This window comes from Apus apus, chromosome 1 (genome assembly GCF_020740795.1).
Source record: "Apus apus isolate bApuApu2 chromosome 1, bApuApu2.pri.cur, whole genome shotgun sequence".
NCBI classification, from domain to species: domain Eukaryota; kingdom Metazoa; phylum Chordata; class Aves; order Apodiformes; family Apodidae; genus Apus; species Apus apus.
The window spans coordinates 4,138,478-4,159,167 of NC_067282.1; the positions used below are offsets into that span (position 1 = coordinate 4,138,478).

Here is a 20,690-nt window from a genome sequence, read left to right on the forward strand (position 1 = left end):
AGGCACTGTATGGATGAGAAGGAAACAGATGAGAAAAAGGTTATAGAAGCACTCTTGTCCAGGAATTTTGCAGGCATATTTATCTGTTCTCACAGACACAGATTTTGTGCTGGTCTGTACACAGCTATGTGATCCGAAGAATGCAGTTTGCATTTCACTTTCACACCAGTAGGTTCTGTAAGCTTGACAGAGTTATTCACAGCATAAATGTGCAAGACTTCTTTTTGCAGTGATGTCTAAGCTATGGGCAATGCAAAGGCACCAGCTCCACAGGCATCCTTTCCCACAGGAGACCACTACTGTTCCTGAGATGCCTCTTTATTATCTGAATTTTATTTTCATGTCATCCAAGAGATGGAGCATCACTTGGAAAGCCTCCTAGTTACCACCAGTGTTACAGGAGGTGCAAACTCCCCTGAGCATGAACAAGGTGGCCTTAAGCACATGTTGCTGGCACATGTTTCTCTCCTTCATTACCATTCTATCAGCTTCTCTGGCCAAGACAAGCCTTTAACGAAAGTCCTGGATTGGAGTGGTGCTAAATCTAGAAATCCTCTCCCAAGTGCTCGTGGTTAGTAGTCAATACACAGAACATGTGCAGCTGGAACCCCTTATGTTTCATTTTTGTTCTTAAAAGAAAGGGAGCCAATTAGCACTGACAGACAAAAGATAAGATGAAACACTTTCCCAGATTGCAATGCTTTTGTTTTGAGTGTGATTGCTCAGATTTTAAGCACTTGCCTCTAACACAACTGTAATCTTAATGACTTGTCCCTAATAATTTCAACATGTATTAGCAAGAACAGAGCAGGAGGCATCTTTTCTTTATGTGCATGGTCACTGCATTGCTCATTTGTTGGATAAAGATGCTAGGTGATAACACAAAGTAAATAATAATAATAAATAATAAGAACTGAACAACTAACAATAATGGATCAACACCTTCAAAATCCATCAACAATAAAAATGCTCTTGGAAGGAGTTTCTCCTTAGTGTTGAGGGTAATAATCTTATCATTGCTTGAACACTGTAACTCCTATAAAGATGTCCTACCTGCCATCTTGTCTGCTGATTGTGTATCCAAAGAGAGGATTGTTGACAAAGCTGATGTTCACTCCAACTAGAGGGGTCCCATCTGCTGTCATCACCTGGCCTCGAATCACACACGCATGTCTGCAGGGAGATAAATGGTAAGAAATTTTAATTCTTTTGACAAACTGAAGTTTTTCCTCTACTTCCATGTCTGGGAATTCCTACAGGTTAGAAAATCCTGTAAAGCTGAGGGCCATGCCAAATGTCTTGTGGTTAAGAAGGTGCTCTTGAAGACTTCCTCAGGAGTTGTGTAAGAACGTTTGATACCAAAACGGAGGTTTTCCTTTATCCTACTCCTCAAAAGCAACCACTGCAGCTTAAACTTCCTTAACTGTGAACTTCTGTAGGGTTCACCATATCACATTGAAATTTTCTATAACTAAGCTTCACAATGTCTTGAAAATATCACCCTAATTAAGGACAAAGCACATTTTCAGAATCAAAGAGAACAGAAACCTGCCCAGCACTGCACAGACATAGTGAAGGCACAAAAGCCACAGAAGCACCCTGACCAAGGCCTGGCAGCTCATTTCTCCCACACTTGGGAAAAACATGACAGATAATTTGCTAGGTTCAGATAGCTCCCCTACAAACTGCTTAGAAAACTGAGCACGCTAACAGGACAGGCTTTTTCTTTCCAAATTTGGTAGACTGCACTATTTTAAAGGCCACATCTATCCCAAATACTCTATGCTCTGTAATGTACTCTTTTATGTAAGGATTTCAAGGATCTTTACAAACATTGATTAATACCACTAGATAGGAATTTTACAGAGAGAGGAAATAAAGCACAGAGTGATTTTCAGTTTTCCAAGGTCAGTCAGAAAGTCTGCAGTAAAGCCAAAGACAGATTTTCTAGGTTCCCATTCCAAAGCCTGTTTCCAGACCTCTAAGTCATTACCACAGCTCTACCTTAGCTGCTTCCTATAAAGACAAAGCATCACATGTCTGTAAGAGTGTCTGAACCCAATTTTTGGCTGAAGGTAAGTATTTTTCTGAGCAGCAATAGCAAATTGTGGTGTCAGAGTGCTAACGTGGCCCAGTGAGTGATTTTCCTAACTGATGTCCTGCTGGAGAGCAGAGATTGAAAGCCAGTGTTTCTACAGGTGCAGGACCAGATCTCAGCTAGAGTAAATCACGCCAGCTGTGCTTGCTATCTGCTCACTGCAACTGGGAAGTGTTGTTTTACTGGTCCACTGAGGAAAACTGATATCTGCAACATTTAGTAAAGGTAATTTCATTAACACAGATCATCAGGGAAAAATCAAGCTATTTTCTTACAGTCCACCCAAAAAAAGCTGATACTGTATAACACAAGGAGATAAAGTATAATTTCTCTTTAAGAAGAGTTTCACTGTTTGTATATTCCATAGTACAGAAAGCAGGCAATTTGTCAGGGACTCTTAAACTAAACTCCTACTGATGTAAACGAAGAGCTCCAATATTAATGAAAATTCTCAAAGTGTCACCAGAATGTGTTGGCACTCTAAAATGTGACTGGATTCACATACAATTTTGGAACAGGCCACAGGAAAATGAGATAAAGGAATTAATTTTTCTGTCACCAAGTTTCCTCTAATATATCATCACTGACTTGTTAGGGATCATGTAGGAAAAGACTTGGACTCAGCTCAGAGGTGATATTATTAATATTTTTATTGCTTCTCCCATCGAAGGGTCTAACTCAGCTTCCCATACACAATGAGTTCAAAATAATACTCCAAAACAGTAATAGGGGCATCACTCCCTAACAAGCAGGCAAAGTGTAACTCAAAGTATCACAATGCCATGGAATACACTTGGAAAAATGTCAATGCTTGGAATAGTCCCACTAAAGTCAACAGGTCACCAAGTGTAGTGCCATTTTGGCACTGAGTATGTCTAAGCACATGTCTGAGATAAGGGCAGTAGCTATACCCCTCTTCCCAGATTTTTCCACGATCCCATTCACGCTGCCCCATCTCCTTTTCCACCCTTTACAGAATCCTGGGGAAGGGTTTGAAACTGTCTTTTCTCATCTGTTCATCAAACGGCTGCACATTTTGTGAAAGGCAAGGAATCACTACAGACTTTTGCTTGAAGACTAAGACCTGAGCATGAGGAATGCAGTATTCTGAATTTCTGATAACATATTCAAGCCAACCCTGGTACTATTAATGTTTTTAAATACTTGAGAGATAAAGTCATGCACATCTGTGAATCTAGAAAGTACACTTCCTCCTGTTGTTTCTTTATTCCAAGAGTTAAAAGCAAACAAAGGGAAAAAATACAACACTGCAGGTGTGTCTCAGGCTGTCATACACAAAACATATGTTCAAGCAGTTGCAAACTTTGATGTAACACTGCAAGCACATTGGCCTGGATCCTCACCCCATGTTAATGGGGGGATGTGCTTTATATCAGCAAGCATCTGGTCCATTACATGTCACTGACAACTATTTCTTCAATAATGTGCACCAGCACAACATGTACAAAGCTTCTTCTTGCCCTGGCAGCTGTAACAAATGCATTTGAACTCCTACTTTCCACGAGGAGACTAAGTTTCCATTGTAGACAACACTTCACAGCACTGCACTCCATTAGCACATCTACGTGCTGACTAACTGGGATGATGTTGGCATCTCTTCTCAGAGAAGCAACTCGTCAGCAAGACCAGCTGCATCCACCATCCTCCCGAGGACAATAGCTTTATTATTTATAATATAAGAAAAGATGTTCCCACAAAGGGGACATCTTTCCCAAACCCCAGTGAAAAAGAAAAACAACAACAACAAAAGGAACTGGAGCAACACACACAAATCTGAATTCATTTAAAAGCTGGAGGGATAGAAGCTGGAGGGAAACCAAAGATGACTCTGTCTAATTAGAGTCTCAAATCTTCTTCTTCCCTGGGTGACAAAACTTGCCCCACTTGGGAAAAACAGTTAATACAGTGCCTTGGAAGCAGCTGGCTTCTCTAGTGTTGATATGTCCTTTCTGGAGGCAAGATCGACTACCCTCAACACTCCAAGCTCCCCAGGAACCTGGTTAATACTAATTCCATCAGCCATTTCCTTCAGAAGACCTTGGTCTAAATGCAATTACCCTACAAACAAGTTAAGTGGTACTGCTAAGACACTCAGCTCTGCTAAGAAGGTCTCCCAATATATTTACATAAAATTATCTTTCATGTTAGTAGAATAGATGTATTCCATCAGTCTAGGCCTGCCAGTTCAGAGTGTTTTCTGCAGTTGAACAAAATTGAATTTCTTGTAGCTGGAGCCTTATCTGCCCACTGAATTATTAAGGCATTCCACCTATTGCCTCTGTTTTCTGGATTTTTTGTTTGTTTGTTTGTTTCATTACTTTTTCACCAGGCTGTAATGATTCTTGTTTTACAGTGAACAGCAGTCTACTTTTTTCCTTCTTCTTTAATTAGACTTTTCCTTTTTATTTTTCTTTTTTTAATAAAGAATTTGTCCATAAAAACCTCCCTGAATGAGCAAAAAATGCTACCTAGAATATCAGATGGTGTATAAGACAATTCTACACCATGGCTTTAGGAAGTCATTCTTTTTTCCCTAGAAAATGCATTTCAGTCTTCCTGTTGGGACCTAGGCCAGAGGGGCAAATCAGACAGGAGTGCACTGATGCCTTTACTTTTCCATTGCTCAGATACAAATAAAGTTTGACAGGCTGTCAACAAAATCCAACCAAACAAAAACAGTTTTAGAAAAGAAACCAGAAAAGCAAATTCCCCAAGAGCCATTTAACATTATGGGAGTACATTAAAGATTTTACTTTGGACTCTGATGCAATGTCTCATAACTCAGACATTGGTTCTTCCAATAATTCCTATTAATAGATGTTTTCTGCTGACACTGTGCTTGGTACCTGGAAATAGAAAAATATACTGCTGCTGCTAAACATTTTTCATTGGGAAAAGAAAATTCCATGTATCCTAAACTTCTTTTGCTGCAAGAAATGTATATTCCTTCCTTGACTGAAGATAGGCACGATGGGAAATTTCATCCTAATGAATTTCTGCAGCTCCTCAAAATATTTCTACCATAACTCATGATGCCTTCTTTAAACATTTCAGATGTGTGGAGATGGTTATCATGACTGCTTAGACACCTTCAGCCAAGTTATTAATAATAAATATTTTAATTTGACACTCTTCATCTCTTTGAACTTACCAATTTCATATTTCATTGGCATATATATATTCATATATATGGGATTTATCCTTCTGCTCTGGCTGAAACTTCAACAGAGCACCACAGAGCAAAGATCTAGAAAGTTACTACTCATTGGGAGTAGAGTTGTTAATGAAATTAGGTCATCTCAGTTCTATTACTTCCTCTGCTACACACTTTCTGTGTGACACTGGTCATATCAGCTGGTCTGTATGTGTCTTTGTACTCCACCTGTGAAGTAACAATCAAGGCACAGCCCCTCCTTACAGAGACATTAGAAGGATAATTGTAGTAATCTACTAATCCTCTGCATAGGGATTTTTACATTCTCATAGCACTTCTTCTGTGAGATGCTCAGGCACCTTGCTGGTAAGTGCCTATAAATGCAGTCATTTGTTACCAACACAGTCTCCTGGCTTTAGCTGCTCTGCCCTTTTTGCTTGGTAATAACCCAGAATGCAGCAAAATGTACCTCGTCCATTTTGGGTTGAATGCACTTGTCTCATGTTAAACAACCTCAGGGCAGACTAGTACTAGGACAGACAGGCAAACTGGTAGAATGCCAAGAAAAAGCTAAGGGCATCATGATCAAACACATGGACACAGAGAAAATGCCTGAGCTGACAGATGAAGGACAAAAGAAGACAAGAAACAGCAGAACATACAGACCTTCAAGTTTATTGCTTGTGGCAGTATTTCCTTCAAAAGCTGCCTGTAAAAAAAAAAAAAGTCCTGCCCACTTGCTTCTTAAATGTGCAGAAAAAACTCCTGGTAGTCATGCCTTGAACCGTGTCAATCCTTGTCTGGCTTCTTCAGTTCAGTTTATCTGCAGGAAAACCTTAAAATGGAAACCCACCTACTGATCTTGGCTGCCATCTGAATTAAAGAATTAAGGTTAGCAAAAATGGAAAAGATCCTGCTAAAAGGTTCCTTGTTAAACAAGAAAGGCAAGCTTATGTGAACAAAAAGTGGAAATTAAAGAGTAGTCACCCAGGAAGACCCTCACACCATGATGGACAGCACAAGTGAGCTTCTCAAAGGGTTTGGCACATGTTGGGCAGCTGGGATACAAATCATTAATTAGGCTTAGCAGAGGAGCTCTCCAATAAGGGAAGCACCAGAATGCCAGTGCCAACCTGAAAAGGGACTAAATGTGCTGACATGAGACCAAGTCCCTAACAGGGACTTGCTAAAGTGGCCCTGACAGACATGGGTTGCAACAGACCCTGCCACTCAGCTTTCTGAGCAGCTGGTGGAGGGGGGGACCCAGGAGAAAAAGAATGGATGATGAAGAGAATAATGTATAAGAGCTCTGACCAGAGGTAATAAAAGAAAGTAAATTGTAAGTTGTCTGCAGCAAGAAACAATATCTGCTCTGGTTGTTTAACCCACTCAGTGAAGCTATTTACAAGGTCCTATCACTGAAGGGTGAGGAGATACTGATGATTCTTTATATGCTGTGGTGCTTAACTGTTAACCTCTTGCGAGAAAGCTTCTACATCCTTAGATATTCTACAAAACACACAGTAAAGCCAACTGAATTAAATGCTTCACTGAAAGCAATCATTTCAATTGTCTCAAGAAAGACAGGGGTAAAAGCAACACTTACAAACGTGGCTAATGAAGTTGGTATTTGAAGTACAGAGGAAAGTGCTTAATAATCAGATTTACAATAATAGCTCTAGATGCATATTTTTCTTCTTGTTGTCTTCTTAGAATCTAACCTCATAGCCTCAAAATAGTGTGTCTTCTTCATCTGATGTTTTTAGCATTCATGAGCAGGATTGGTTTTGTGAGCAGCTGTTGCCCAGTTTCTCAAGCTCTGCAGGCAGCTTTCCACATTCTGCTCTGCAAAGACTTCCAAACCGGTGGCTCTCAAAAGCCTCCTTTGGCATCATCTTTGTTACAATATTAGTGACTGCTCGTTGTAGCTCCTCTAAAAGGAAAAGATGTCACCTGTACTGCATGACAGTTGAGTAGCAAAATGTAGCATTGTTTGAGGACCACTTCCAGGAAACCCATGATCAAATATATGATCATTGGTGTCAAAACAATTCTCTGTTGGCTCTGTTCCTGAAAGGCTCAGACTCTTATTGCTCTGAAAACTTCTCCCAAGATTTGAACCTTATACACCTACTCCATGTGTGTCCTTTTTCTGTTTATGAAAGCCCAATATTCCTCTGATCTGCCAAGCAATCTGGCCACTGTTGGAATGAGATGCCATTTATGCCATCCAAAACATTTTGGGTCTCTGTGCCTCATTGATTCACTATTTTTGCATCCCAAGATTTCTCAGTTGAGCTATAATGGGAAGGTGGGAGGATCAGGGATACAGGAAGGCTGCTCGGGAACTAAATAAAGAGGAAAAGACACTGATGCTGGTCTCTTAAATTATAAAACAGTCTCCAAGTACACTATTTAAGTTAAAGCATTTTAGAAAAGAGTTTTATAAGAATGCAATGCATAGGAAAGTTGAGCTGTGCTTTACTACAAAGGTCCAGTGAAAAATCCATTTCTTCACAATGTGGTTAACTAAGTAATGCTTTAAAAGTTGGTGATTCTCTCCTTTACTCCAGTACAACCAAATAAACACTCTCTTGCTTTGCATGAGACTTCAAAGGAACAAAATCACACTCCTACTTTTTTTAGGTCTGCAAAATCCAAGTCAAGTGTTCAGGAGCTCATACGGTGCAAGATAATATTTCCACCTAATACTGAATTATGCTTATTTCATAATTTTTCAGAAGTGATCCAATAACCATTATTACTATGAGAGGTAAAGACTTTATGGTGCAATAACTTTCAGAGATGAATAATGTATTCACGTCAAGTCTTCACAAAAAATGTCTGCAGAACTTACCACTTCTGTACTGCACTATTATAGTATTTTATGTCTGGTATTTATTTTGTAAGCTCTGGCCACGTATTCAGCTCTGCAAAAGACCCAAAATACAAGCAATTCATTCCATCGAATTTGGGGCACCATGAAAGGAAAATTAAACAGGACAGAAGGAAAAATACATTCTTTCCAGGTTAATTATAGAATGAGTTTTCTTTTTGATGATCACAGGGGAAGTTCTTTAACTACATAGAAGCTTTTTGACAGCTTTGTAATGATCCAAAGGAATTAAGAAAAAAAAAAAAAAAAGGCTCAATAAAATATATAAGATTTTATGATTGGGATTTAAAAACTGCTTTTTTTATGTAGGAGGTATTAACCAATTTAACAAGTAAAGGACAATCTCAACCTGATATACTGAAAACGTTTAAACCAGTATTTGGACTCAGCTTTTTTTGCAGAATAAATGTGTTAGGGTCCCACATGAGAGTAGTTACAAGAGTAAGCTGGTATTCAATTTGAAGAAGCCTTACGCAGTAATGAAATAATCAAATTTCCCTATTGAATGGGCTATGCTTTTCTAGTGATGTTATTATATCAAATGGAGATACTGACTCAGCTCATAGTTATCATGCCAGTCAAGTCCATCAACGAGCAATGTTAGGCTGATTTTTTTTTCAGATGAATGTACCTTGAATATTGAAGAAATATTAATATCTACGTGCCAGGTCCAAAAGGATGCATCAGGATCTACACCTTAGTTTAGACTCCTAAAACCAAATGTGCACATCAGCACCTGTGTAGTCCAGGAGGTACTTAACTCATTAGGAGTTCTGGTTTTCTGCTTGGGAGTTTTGAAGGCTCAGGTTTTGCTTTCTACACACTCCAAGAGCTCCAAGGTACACAGGTATCACCTGAGACCTTCTAATCCCAGGGACATCATGGTGCAACATTTATATCACTTGCCTTGCCTGATCCTGGAAGCCTGCCCAAATCCCACTGAGAAGATCCTACTCAAGAGTTTGTGCTTGGTCATAAATATCCAATGGTTTTTAATATTTGTTTAAAACTGCACCCCACTTTCTGTATTGCCTGTAAACCAAACTTCCTTCTACTTGTGAAAGGGGAATATAATTACATTAGGATTACACTATCTATGTTATGGAAAGAATCATGAAAATGGATGAGAACTTCGCTTTCATACATTCCTGTGGATACTAATTCCATAACATGCAAGTAAACTGCATCTATTGCATCAGTTTATTATGTGGAAATAATGCCATATTCAACTCAAAATCACTTTATGCTGAAATAATGTCATACTATATAATTTAAAACCAAAAGAGGAAAGGCAAACATTGGAAAAGGTGTATATTTCTATATATGCCCTGTACACTGAAAGGTAAGTTTTAAAAGTATGCTTTCCTGTGCTTAAAAGGAATAATTACCAACATAAAACCCACTACATCTCTGAACATTCCTCATTATTCTCCCATATTTCAAAACCTATGATTTATAGCTTAGAACTAGTTCATTTAAGCAGAAATCAAGAAAAGCAGAGTGATGCCTTTGGAAGACAGTAGTGCTAGTAAGGAGAGGGTTTGAAGAGGTGTTGTGCTAATTTGGTTTCAAATACAGAAAATATGACCTTGTTCCCATCAATGTAGGTACCCTGGTGTGCCATGGGTGCTCACTCTCAGGAACACTGGATGGTGTCTAATAACTATGGCACAGTCTTAAACAGGTGAAGCCTTTATATTTCAAAGCTCTTTTAAGCTGTGGAGCTGCTGTGCTCCACGAGCTCCTGCATAGCCTCCAAGGTGCCTGAAGTTCAGCAAGTGCATATGACCTCCATGGCATTTCCCTGACAGCCCCACATCCAGCTGGAGCCTGCCCAAAGCCACAGGTTTAGACCAGGCACCTCGAGAGAAATCATCATCAGAAAGCCACACCTGGTGAGTCTGAGTCATCTGACTTCTAACTTGTCTTTATCTGGAAAAGGTTTTTACACTCCTGTCCCAAAATCACATTTTTCCTGAGGGAGAAAGTACAGAAAACACTTTGGTTTCCCTGTGAAGGAGTCTCAGGAAGATCTGCTGGGCTGAACCTGCAGGTCTCCAGGTGTGGGAAGGAATGGGTGAAAGGAAAAGAGAAGGTGGCTTTGAATGTCTTCCCTGAAGGATACTAAGATATCATCATAATATTCTTTGAAATCACTCAGAACTGAGCCAAATGGAATACCAAAATATTCTGAAAGCCATTGTGATCCTCCACTGCTCTCTTTGTTGTTCTTTGGTCTTCATCAATACTCACAATTTTGGTTTTGATGGGGCTTGGAATCAATGAGGTTTAAGTATGACAATATAAAAACACCCATTTATTTATAGTCAAATAGTGCACACATGCATTTATAGCATGCCCATCTATCTTAGCATCTAACTGTGCTTTTGTAATCTCCCCAGCTGGATCAGCAAGGTGCCTTGTACATCCTGGCATCAGGGGTACACAGGGAGGTGGAGTGACAGGTTTTCAGACACCTTGTCATGCAGTAATGGAAAAAGAAATATGTAAATTTAATTCTGACCAGAAATTTAAACCATGGGAACTTACTAATTTTTTGTACTCAGTCTAGTGACCTGAGGGCAATAATGGGATTCTCTTGCAGCTGACACCACATCCTGCTCTCAGTTGGTCATTTCTAGCTGACCATGTAATTGGGATGGGTTAATGCTATTGGCAGCAAGTAGATATATACAACGTATCCCAAAAATGAAGAGGTATGAAACAAACCTACTTAAAAAACACCTGATTTCTTTTTTAAATATTCTTTATCCAAAATTCCAGTTCTGCACATGGTTTTCTGAGGTACTTTAATCTTATGCCAACATTTAACGTAGAAGACTCAGTGGATCAGGACTTTAGCCTGTTCTTGCAAATTTGTGACACTGTCCCTCAAGAGAGAACAAATACATCAGGCATCCTACTTGAAAGTCAACAACCTGACACCACTGCATCTTGTGTTCCTCCTTATGGTGATGGACAACTAAGAATGGCTTAAAAATACAAAGCAAACAGCAAGAGTTAAGTGGTTTCAAAATCAATACAAGAGCGATCAAGTAGCAGAAGAGTACTTGTTATCTGTTCATCAAAATGATGTGAAAAGACATTCTGTGCATTCAGAATTTAATTTAGCTACTTGCTTTATCATCATAAACACTCATTTCAATATGGGCAATGATTATTTCTTCTTCCCAAACATGAATGATATATAATTGCTGGTATTTTGAAAGAGACAAGGCCTGTACCTTAATCCATCAGTGTAATTTATCATTGTCTTCCTTTTTCTTCTGCAGTGGTGAGAGAGCTTGTCAGCTCAGCTTGTTCTTAAAAAGCTGGAGTGTAATTCAATAATAAATTCACTCAAAGGCTAGCTGTCATGAAGCATTCATTTATTTGTATCCATTAGGTGATCTGCACTGCTCTTCTCTCTAAAGGGTAGCTGAGCTGTGCTTCTGAAGCCCAAGAAATATATTGCATAGCTATTCAGTCATCTTCACACTGCTGCCACTTCTGCACAGGCCATGCAGGAATGCAAATGTGCTGTGGTTCCCCCAGGGGAGATAATGAGCCAGCCATGACCTGGTAAAGCCCTAAGCAGTAGGCTGTGCTTCCTGACCTGAATGGTGAGTATGCTTGTGCCACAGGTGTCTTGTCAGTACATCAAGTATGCAGGACATCGAAGTCCATGTCACCTCTGTCTTGCCTGCTTATGGGAGACTGCTCACAGCACATGGCATGGAACCAGCTCCAATCCTGCCCAATGAGGATGATGGCACTGGGACAGAAAGAGGTAGGATATCCCATGGCCAGCAATCTACAGTCCTGATCTACACCAAGAAGGAGATGACTTAACGATTGACAGTGGCAACAACAGAAAGAAGTTCAAAGGCAGGATGCTGGAGCCCTCCACTTGAACAAAAAGATTTCCTGCCCTCCCTCCTGTTGGGCAAGTTATTCCAGGAGCTGGAAGGAGAGATGGAGCTGTTGCTGTGATCTTTATGGAGACACCAAGCAGTTCCATGGATAAGAGGGATATTATTATCTGTCTGTTGTAAAAGCAACTGGAGGAGATGCAACGGTGAGGATGCTACTGAAGAAAGAGAACATCCACACATGCAAACACAGTCAGTCTCATTTGCCCAGACTAATTGGGTCCCAGACAGTCCCAGCCCATGCTCCTCCATGGACTAGTCGCTGTCTGACCACTGTGGAACCACTGCCATTTCCAGGGTGGCAAGAGACAGCTGTGTGAAGGTTCATCTTTCTCGGTAGTGAAAACAGACAATTGAAACTGCAAAGAGAAGCCAAGTAAGCAAAAAACACGTGCAAAGGTTGAGTTTATCTAGATTTATAGGATCTTTAAGAACTAATAGGAACACACAATGTCTTTCAAGATCCCAAAAGGGATCTGGGGTGGGAGCTGGATTTGATGATCCAGGCTGTCCAAGGAGGTGGTTGAGCCACCATCCCTGGAGACATCTAAAAGGACAGATGTGGTGCCAGCAGACAGGGTTTAGTGGTGGACATGGCAGAGTTAGGGTAGCGGATGGACTCAATGATCTTGAAGGTCTTTTCCAACCAGAGTGATCCTCTGATACTGTGAAAAGAGTAATGGCATTTCTAGCAACCCAGGAGACTGGTACGCTTGGCCTGTGTGCTCTGGTGCTGTCTCAGGGGAAAATGTATTTAATGCTGAGGTCCTTCACTGTTATTTGCAACCACTCTTGTGATGAGTCAAGTTATTTCACTTGAGAGTTGCAATACAATCACAGCTTGAGGTGACATATCTGCAGACCATATTTAGTGATGCATCCCCTATGCTGGTATTTTAAGAATGGCAGCCTCATAAATCATCACTATCTCTGTGTAATTCTTCATGTTAACTTAAATGGAACAAGAAGCCCCGTTTATTAGTTCTACTGCAGTTAATGAAAAGCAATCATTAAAACCCTTCCTATTGATTTGAATCTTTGCATGCCCTCACTCTAGGTAATCTATATGCCAGATAAACACTTCTGCTAGCAGGTGTTCCTTAGAATTCTGAATCTTTCTTTAGGAGGATGTCTCCAGATGGTTAGTAATTCCTTCCTACGGAGAGATCTATCATCGCATCTATGATAGGTATGGAACTCCTGTAGGAGTTTATGTGACCCTAAGTGACAAAGTCACTCTGCTGGTCCTCTCCTGGCATGCTCAGAAACAAATTCACTGTATAAAAGAGAAAGTCCCATTATTTCCACCTACCTATGTGTGCTGCTGCATGCAAGCAGCCTTTAAAGACAAATTGCTGTGTATTTTTTTTTATCACACATGTATGAAGACTCCTCTACTTCTTCAGTTTTATGGAAAGTTAATTCAACACAGACATGTGTCCAGCAACACTCTCTACCTATCAGAATGGATACAGGTGGTTCTGATGCCAGAGTACTCTGTGGAAAGGCTTCTGACTGCAAGCTTAGCTGAGGAATTACAACCCTAAATATATCAGAAAAATGAAATTGTGAGTATAACCTATTTTATATTCTAAAGTCTGATTTTACAGCAACAAATCACAACAACTGACAGCAGAGAATTCACTGTGCTAACATTTAGTCCAGAGTCTGGACTGGTCTGTATCCAGAATGTGCAATATCTTCAGAATGCTGATGAAGTACAATAGTTTGTAGCATAATGAGTGTTTGGCCTTAATCTGATTCACTGTTGTCAGCTTTCTTGGACTCTGAAGGGACTGGCAGTGAGACAAATCAGGGAAACTATCACATCAGGCCAACTCCCTGGCACTGATGTGCTTCTAAGTAGTTCATGTCTGTAGACCACCAGAGATGGTAATGCATGGGAGGTGGCACCCATGGCATGCTGGCAATGTTCTCTCTGGAAGAGCATTAGGTCAGACCCAGAAGGGCCTGAGAGGACAAATGAAGTGCAAATGTTGAAACAAATACCCACACAAACATGAGGCTTGTATATTTTCAGTGCCAACAGATTCAGTGCTGTGTGTGGGAAAGCTGAAAGTAAGCAATGAACGACTGGGTGGAATTCCACAGAGTCCAAACATAAGTGTTGAGAACCACCTCCTGGCTCAGGTCACCACTTCTGAAAGACAACACCCAGGGCAGACACTGAATGATCTAAGAATCTGACACCTCAGGATATGTATTATGGTGTATAAGCACATGTATAAGCACAGGATTTTAAAGAGATGACCCCCCGTGGCAGCCAGACACTTACAAATGGCTGAGATGTAGTCCCAGAAGTGAACTGCTTGAGTTTTCTTTGCTAGTTCCTGTTTCTTGATAATAGTGATAAAGATAGTCTCAGGATTAAAACCAATCTATATTAAAATCGATTCTTTACACTGGATATCACTCTAGTTGCCCTCCCTAGACTGCAAGATTTTTACAGTTGTTTTGAGGCCTGTAATAGTCATCCTAGAGAAATACTCTAATTTCCCTCTCTTTTGGTTCTGTCAATGGAAGAAGGTCTGCCACTGGTGTTTATTAGATAATTCTGGAAAATGACAGTCACTTGAACTGGGAGAGGCCTGCTGAATGGATGGTTTTCACTCCTCGAAATAAGAGAAGGCAGAAAAATGCAACTGTCCATGTGCATTGGGAGAGAAACATCTTTTCTCACTGGCTGGCAGGACACTGCACGTGAGGAGACAGTCAGAACTACACCAGCCACAAAATTCTTCTCATGCCTACTTTCCTTAGACAGCTTCCATATTCTAAATCTTGCTGCAATTCCATGTCTTACCATGACCAAGACGCTCACGCTTCACCTCTTACTGAAACAAACCCAAAATTGACTTACCCTCCTTCAAAGGGATTGTCTCCTGGGATGACATGGGTGCTGTCCTTGCCAATCAGGAACTTGATCCGATCGTAGAACGAATGCAAGCTCTGCTGGGAGACAGGGGCTTGTGTCTCCTGGATGATATCCAGGGGGTCTGGGGAGCCCAGGCACAGCGCATTGACGTGGCACAGGGGCTGCAAGCAGCAATCTGGGTCCATGCAATCCACCAGGCCATCTGCAGAAGGATAAGGAAGATCTTAGAGCTATGATAACATGGAGTGCTGCAGATTTCAGAGTGCAAGAGCACTTTCTAACGCAAACCACAGAAAACGTGAATTCACACCTGCATAGTTCCCTTAAAACCCCAGTAAAGCACTTCAAGTATTCATTAAGATGTGTACATGAAAACACACACATACACATGAGATTAGAAGCTAAAACAAGAATGTTTGAGGTTAATTCTGGGATATGTCATTTCACATCTCTGTCACTCAGATAACTCTGGAGTTTCCAGAGGTTGGTTGATTGGGTTTTTTTCTGTCCATAAACCAACGACTTCTGTACACTGGTCCTGTTCCTTGTACAAATCACAAGCACATGGCATCATACCAAAGCTATCAGGGTCAGTTTCAGCAGGAAGAAAGCCATGATATCTATCATGACTTCAGAGAGATCTGTGCATGCAACCCACGAAAGATTTGAGCTACATAGATGAAGAAGTAAGGGAGATGTTGCTGGGAAGGTTCCATCTATTTTTTACCTCAGTCACATCTATTCCACGCAGACACAAATTAACAGATTACCTCAAACTCTCAGGGTATAAATCTTGTACTTTCAACAGCACTAAATTAATAATAACAACAGTAACAGTGGACACACATAGAATCATGAAATAATTGAAAGGCTTGTGTTGGAAAGGACCTTAAAGATCATCTAGTTCCAAACCCCCTGCACGGGCAGGGATACCTCCCAGCAGCCCAGGCTGCTCCAAGCTTCATCCAACCTGCCCTTCAACACTGCCAGGGATGGGGCAGCCACAGCTTCTCTGGGCAACCTGTTCCAGTGTCTCACCACCCTCACAGGAAAGAATTTCTTCCTAATGTCTAACCTAAATCTCCCCTCTTCCAGTTTTAATCCATTACTCTTTGCCCTCTCACTACAAGCCCTCACAAAAAGCCCCTCCCCAGCCTTCCTTTAGGCCCCTTTCAGATACTGAAAGGCCACTAAGTGCTCTCCCTGGAGCCTTCTCTAGGAAGAACACACAAGAAAAGCTTGCCAAGCACACTCTAGTAAAATGAGGGTTTGCATATCTGTCAAGTCATCAGATGCACAGACAGAGCTACTTTCCCTCCCACTGCCATAGCAGATTCCCCAGCTCATTTTGAGATGCCACTGCTCATTGCAAACATCATAGTAAAAAGAAGTGACAGGAAATAAAAAAAAGAAAAAAAAAAGAAAAAAAGAAAAAAAAAAGCTCAGAAGGGGTTTGATGAAGCATCACATTTAGAAATAAAAGTTGTTAGCATGTAGCAGGCATAGATCTTTAAATCAGATAAGGGAACTGGATGTTTTTGTTCTGGGGTAATGGGATATGGAGCCCTTCACTTCCAACTCATCAGTTTAAGCAAGACACTTTGATAGCAAATGAAAATTGTTACCATGTGATGTCTGTTCAAAGACCTGTGTGAAATGAGTAGCTGGTCTCAGTGTAGTTCCTGGGAGCTCTATATATCAGAGAAATCACCTTTACAGCTAACTCCCTGCTAACGACTTCAGCATAGAGCCAAGAAATGAATGTGCTTGGGGAGAAAAACTGTCCTGAAAGGTAGGTTTCTCCTGAAGTGGGATGAGATTTGGGGTTGTCAGGATAGTGAATTAAAACAAGACAGTTTGTCATTATAATAGATGGTGAATTTCAGTTTCATCCCATTTACACCAGTATGAATTAGAAGTCCTTTCACTAATGTTCTTGGCATTACTTTAAATTTACTGTAATATAAATAGGGCAAGAATCTGATCTTTATTGTTCTGTAGTACTTACAATAACTTACATGTCACAGACCAAGATTCAGTTGAGATACACCTGTGCTGCTCTTGGAAGATTTTAGTGCTACAAAACATCACTGGCAACATCATTTCACGTGGCTACCCATACACAGAAAACTGAACAAAAAGCCTGCTTGACGTTCCCAGAGCTTCCAGTCTATGTGTGAGTCAAAGTGCAACGAGTATCTGCTCCATGGAGACACACAGACACACACGAGTCATTTTCACAAGTGCTCTGCACCTGCCATTAATGATAATGGGAGCAGAGTTAGATTAGCAAAAGGGCTTTTGAAAATCCCCTCCATTATCCTTACCTCTGTCTGCTCTGATACTTCTACATCTTTAGAACACCTTGCAAAATTGCCACAAAAATTTATCAGCTCGGGCACAAAACCTACCAATCTGCCTTTTCTCCTGATGACTAGTGATAATGAAAAAGAACTAATTACATTTTATTTGCCCATTCAAAAAGTGACTTGCTGATGATCAGGCCAGGAGGATTCTGGACGGTCAAATCTGAGATGGAGTTTGAGAGACTGTTCACAGACTAAAGACCAGCATAGATTTGATATACTTATCTATAGCCACACAACAGGAAAGAAATAAAGAGAGACAGAAAAGAAACAACAAACCAGCCTTGTTACTATATTGACTGCAGCTTCAAGCAAGATAAAATGTTGTCATTTTCTCCCACACATCAATAATGTTTCTCTAAGGCTACAGACACTCTGCTAAGAGGATGGCAAACCAGCTGTACCACAGCTCTTCATTACTCTGTCTTTATTCCAGGCATTAGAAATGTGTTTTGGGACCTGAAGCTGCAAGACAGCAAGGAAATGTTGTCTTTGCAGGAAACAATAGATAAATGTTTGAAGAACAGATGTACAGGACAATATTTTCTAAGGGTGGAAATGCTGAGGACACATCTGCAGGTAAGTCTTTCAACTTACATATTTCAGGTCTGTATGGAGGGAGTTGGGGGTAATCACACCAGAGAGGCTTGTCACTGACATCTTAAAGTCATTAAGGTCCTCAGGAGCTTAAATGGGGTCTAACTGCTCAGTTCCCTCTAATGTCAACAGCAGTCTCAGGGCAAAGACTTTCTTTAGCTTCGAAAATATAAAGGCTATTTTTGTCCATGACATGCAGAACAGTGAGATAACCAGATCATAAATACTGATGTTTCCACTTGAATATTGTTTTCTTGTGTTTTCTTATTTTATGTTCCCCAAGTGATCCAGTGATGCCCTACACTAAGTAGTAAGGAGATATAATTAAACTGTACACAGCTATGAATTCCCATGCCCTGGCATCTCTCACTGGCTCCATCAGAAGACTCAGGATTAAGTGGTGTTTGCAAGAAGTTGCCTACCAATGAAGAGCAAGGGAACTGCATGGATTAATGAAAAATAAAATCATAGCAAAATAAAACTCAAGTTTTAATGGTCCACAAAGACAAAATAACAATGTAGGAAGCCAGCACCAGCAGCAAAGGAAAATACAGCAAGGCACGATCCCACAAAACAATATGAAGTCATAATACAAGACACCTTTGGAATTTTTTAAAGCAGGAAGGTGAAATTTCCTTAAAACTCTTGACAAAATTTTCAGAGAGAGGTAAAAGAAGGAGAACATGGGATCAGTGGCTCTGCACCCTAAGTTTTGCAGCAGCAAAGCCACAGAGACCCATGAACCACGTGTGCATTCCTAACTCCATTAGCTCCCAGAGGACAGATAAGCAGCACAATGAGTTCTCAGTTCTGGCCATTTTTATACAGCTCTTGGTTTTAAAAAGTGGCAATTCCCTTATTCTACATATAGTCATAATACAACCAAGGCACTTCAGACCAGAGAAAAAAAATGTATTGCTGAGTTATCTCCATGCAAGTTTGGAAGTTCTGTGCAGAGGGATTACAGTAATTCATGTGCTTTAAGGTCAGAGAAGCTACTACGATCAGCTGGTCTGACCTCTTATGTACACAGACTGTTCATTTTTTTTCCCCCAGAACTGAATTAGAGCCTGTCTTTTAGAAAGATATCTCATATATCAAAGACAGCTGATTACAGTGAGTGCCCTACTTCCTCCAGTAAGCTATTCAAATTCTTAATTACTGCTAGGAAACTGCATCTTATTTCAAGGCTGAATTTGTCTAACTCCTATATCCCATCACTGGAACTTGTTTGGCCTTCGTTTGCAAGGTTACCAGTATTTTCTTCTGCCCTGCATGCTCAGGTGTCTTTCCCAAGTGCAAGTCCCTCCACACAGAACAACAATACATTCAAAATCTTTTCTCTGAACAGCTGAGGAAGATTAAACTTCCCATCATAAGGTTTATTTTCCAGTTGCTGGAGTTTTGTGTGTGTGTTTGTGCCACCCTTTGATCTCTTTCCAGTAATTTCACATCTTTTCTTCTGCATGGGCACCAACACTGGACACATGGCTGTGGTAGCAATATTTGGTACAGAAGAGAAACCACTTCCCAACATTTGGATTTTTATACTTCTAAGGTTCACAGCAGCCTTTTAGCAACAGCCTTACACTGAGAACTCATGTTGAGACAATTACCTCCAGTAACCTCTAAATCCTGTTCTGAGTTGTTGCTTCTCAAGAGTCTCCCAACCTGTAGGTATAACATGCTGTCTTTGTTCCCAGGGGCATTATCTTGCATTTTCCTGCATTAAGACACGTTTTGTTTGACTGTGACCTCGTAGCAATGTGAGTCAAATCACTCTGTATCAAAATGTTCTGGGTACACTATTTACCACTATATGAAGCCTCAGGTGACCTGAAGTTTTTTTCAGGAGAGATTTAAACTACATTCTAAGACAATGTTAAACATGCTGAATTGGGTTGGATACAACAACCAGTTCCAAGGGATCCCTTGAGAAACAACTTCAATCATGGATGCATTCCAATTAACAAATTAATTCAGAGATCTGTCACTGAGCCAGATTTTAAGCCATCTCTTGTATTCCTTGTTATTTCCATGTAATATGAGTTTTTACGTCTTTGAGACATTTTATGCATCCTATATTCACATATGTCATTTTGGCATTGCTGCTAAAAATAAAACTCTTTTGAAAAACCTCCTTTGTACAATTCGCTATGAAATAAATACATTTTATTATGTCAGAGTTACCATTGGGTAAATCAAATCATTGCCTTCGTGAAAAAGCAGCCATTGGCAAGACATTGTTATGTCTGATGAACAATGTGATCAATGGTTTGCACCCTTCACTAAGGCTCATGTAATCATAGAATAAGTAAGGCTGGATGGGACCTCTGGAGGTCATCTTGTGAGCTCTGTCTCATTACCTTCAGAGAGGAACAGACGTGAAGGAAATGAACTTGGCTTAGCAGGAAAAAAAAAAATACAGCCACCCAAAACAACCAGAAATTTAAAAAATCTGGAGCTACTGGGGTCAGTGTGGAGGACTCAGGGCTGTATTTTGCTTACCCTGCCCACCAGAACTTCAGGTGGGCTGGAGGATTTCTTCTCAAAAAAGCCAACAAACTCGTCCCGTTCCAGGTGTATTAGGACAGAAACAAGGTTGGTGTGACAAGCACCACATCTGCCAGGTGGCTGGTTAAATAGGACACATTCCTTCCCTCCCAGACACTTGGGAAGCAGCAGGCATTGAGTAACCAAAGGGGCTTTGTAATTGTTTTCCTCATGTGC

At 40.5% G+C, this 20,690-nt stretch overlaps 1 protein-coding gene across 1 annotated transcript in view; it reads right to left on the reverse strand.

The window, feature by feature from the left end:
• The window catches only part of LOC127395132 (teneurin-4), a gene marked incomplete at its 5' end in the record, with an annotated part of 214,884 nt that overhangs the window by 90,794 nt on the left and 103,400 nt on the right, over positions 1-20,690 (reverse strand). Inside the window, 2 exons of the mRNA XM_051641606.1 lie at positions 1,054-1,173; positions 14,983-15,199. Coding sequence (XP_051497566.1) covers positions 1,054-1,173; positions 14,983-15,199 — 337 coding nt within the window. The remainder of the gene's footprint in view (positions 1-1,053; positions 1,174-14,982; positions 15,200-20,690) is intronic.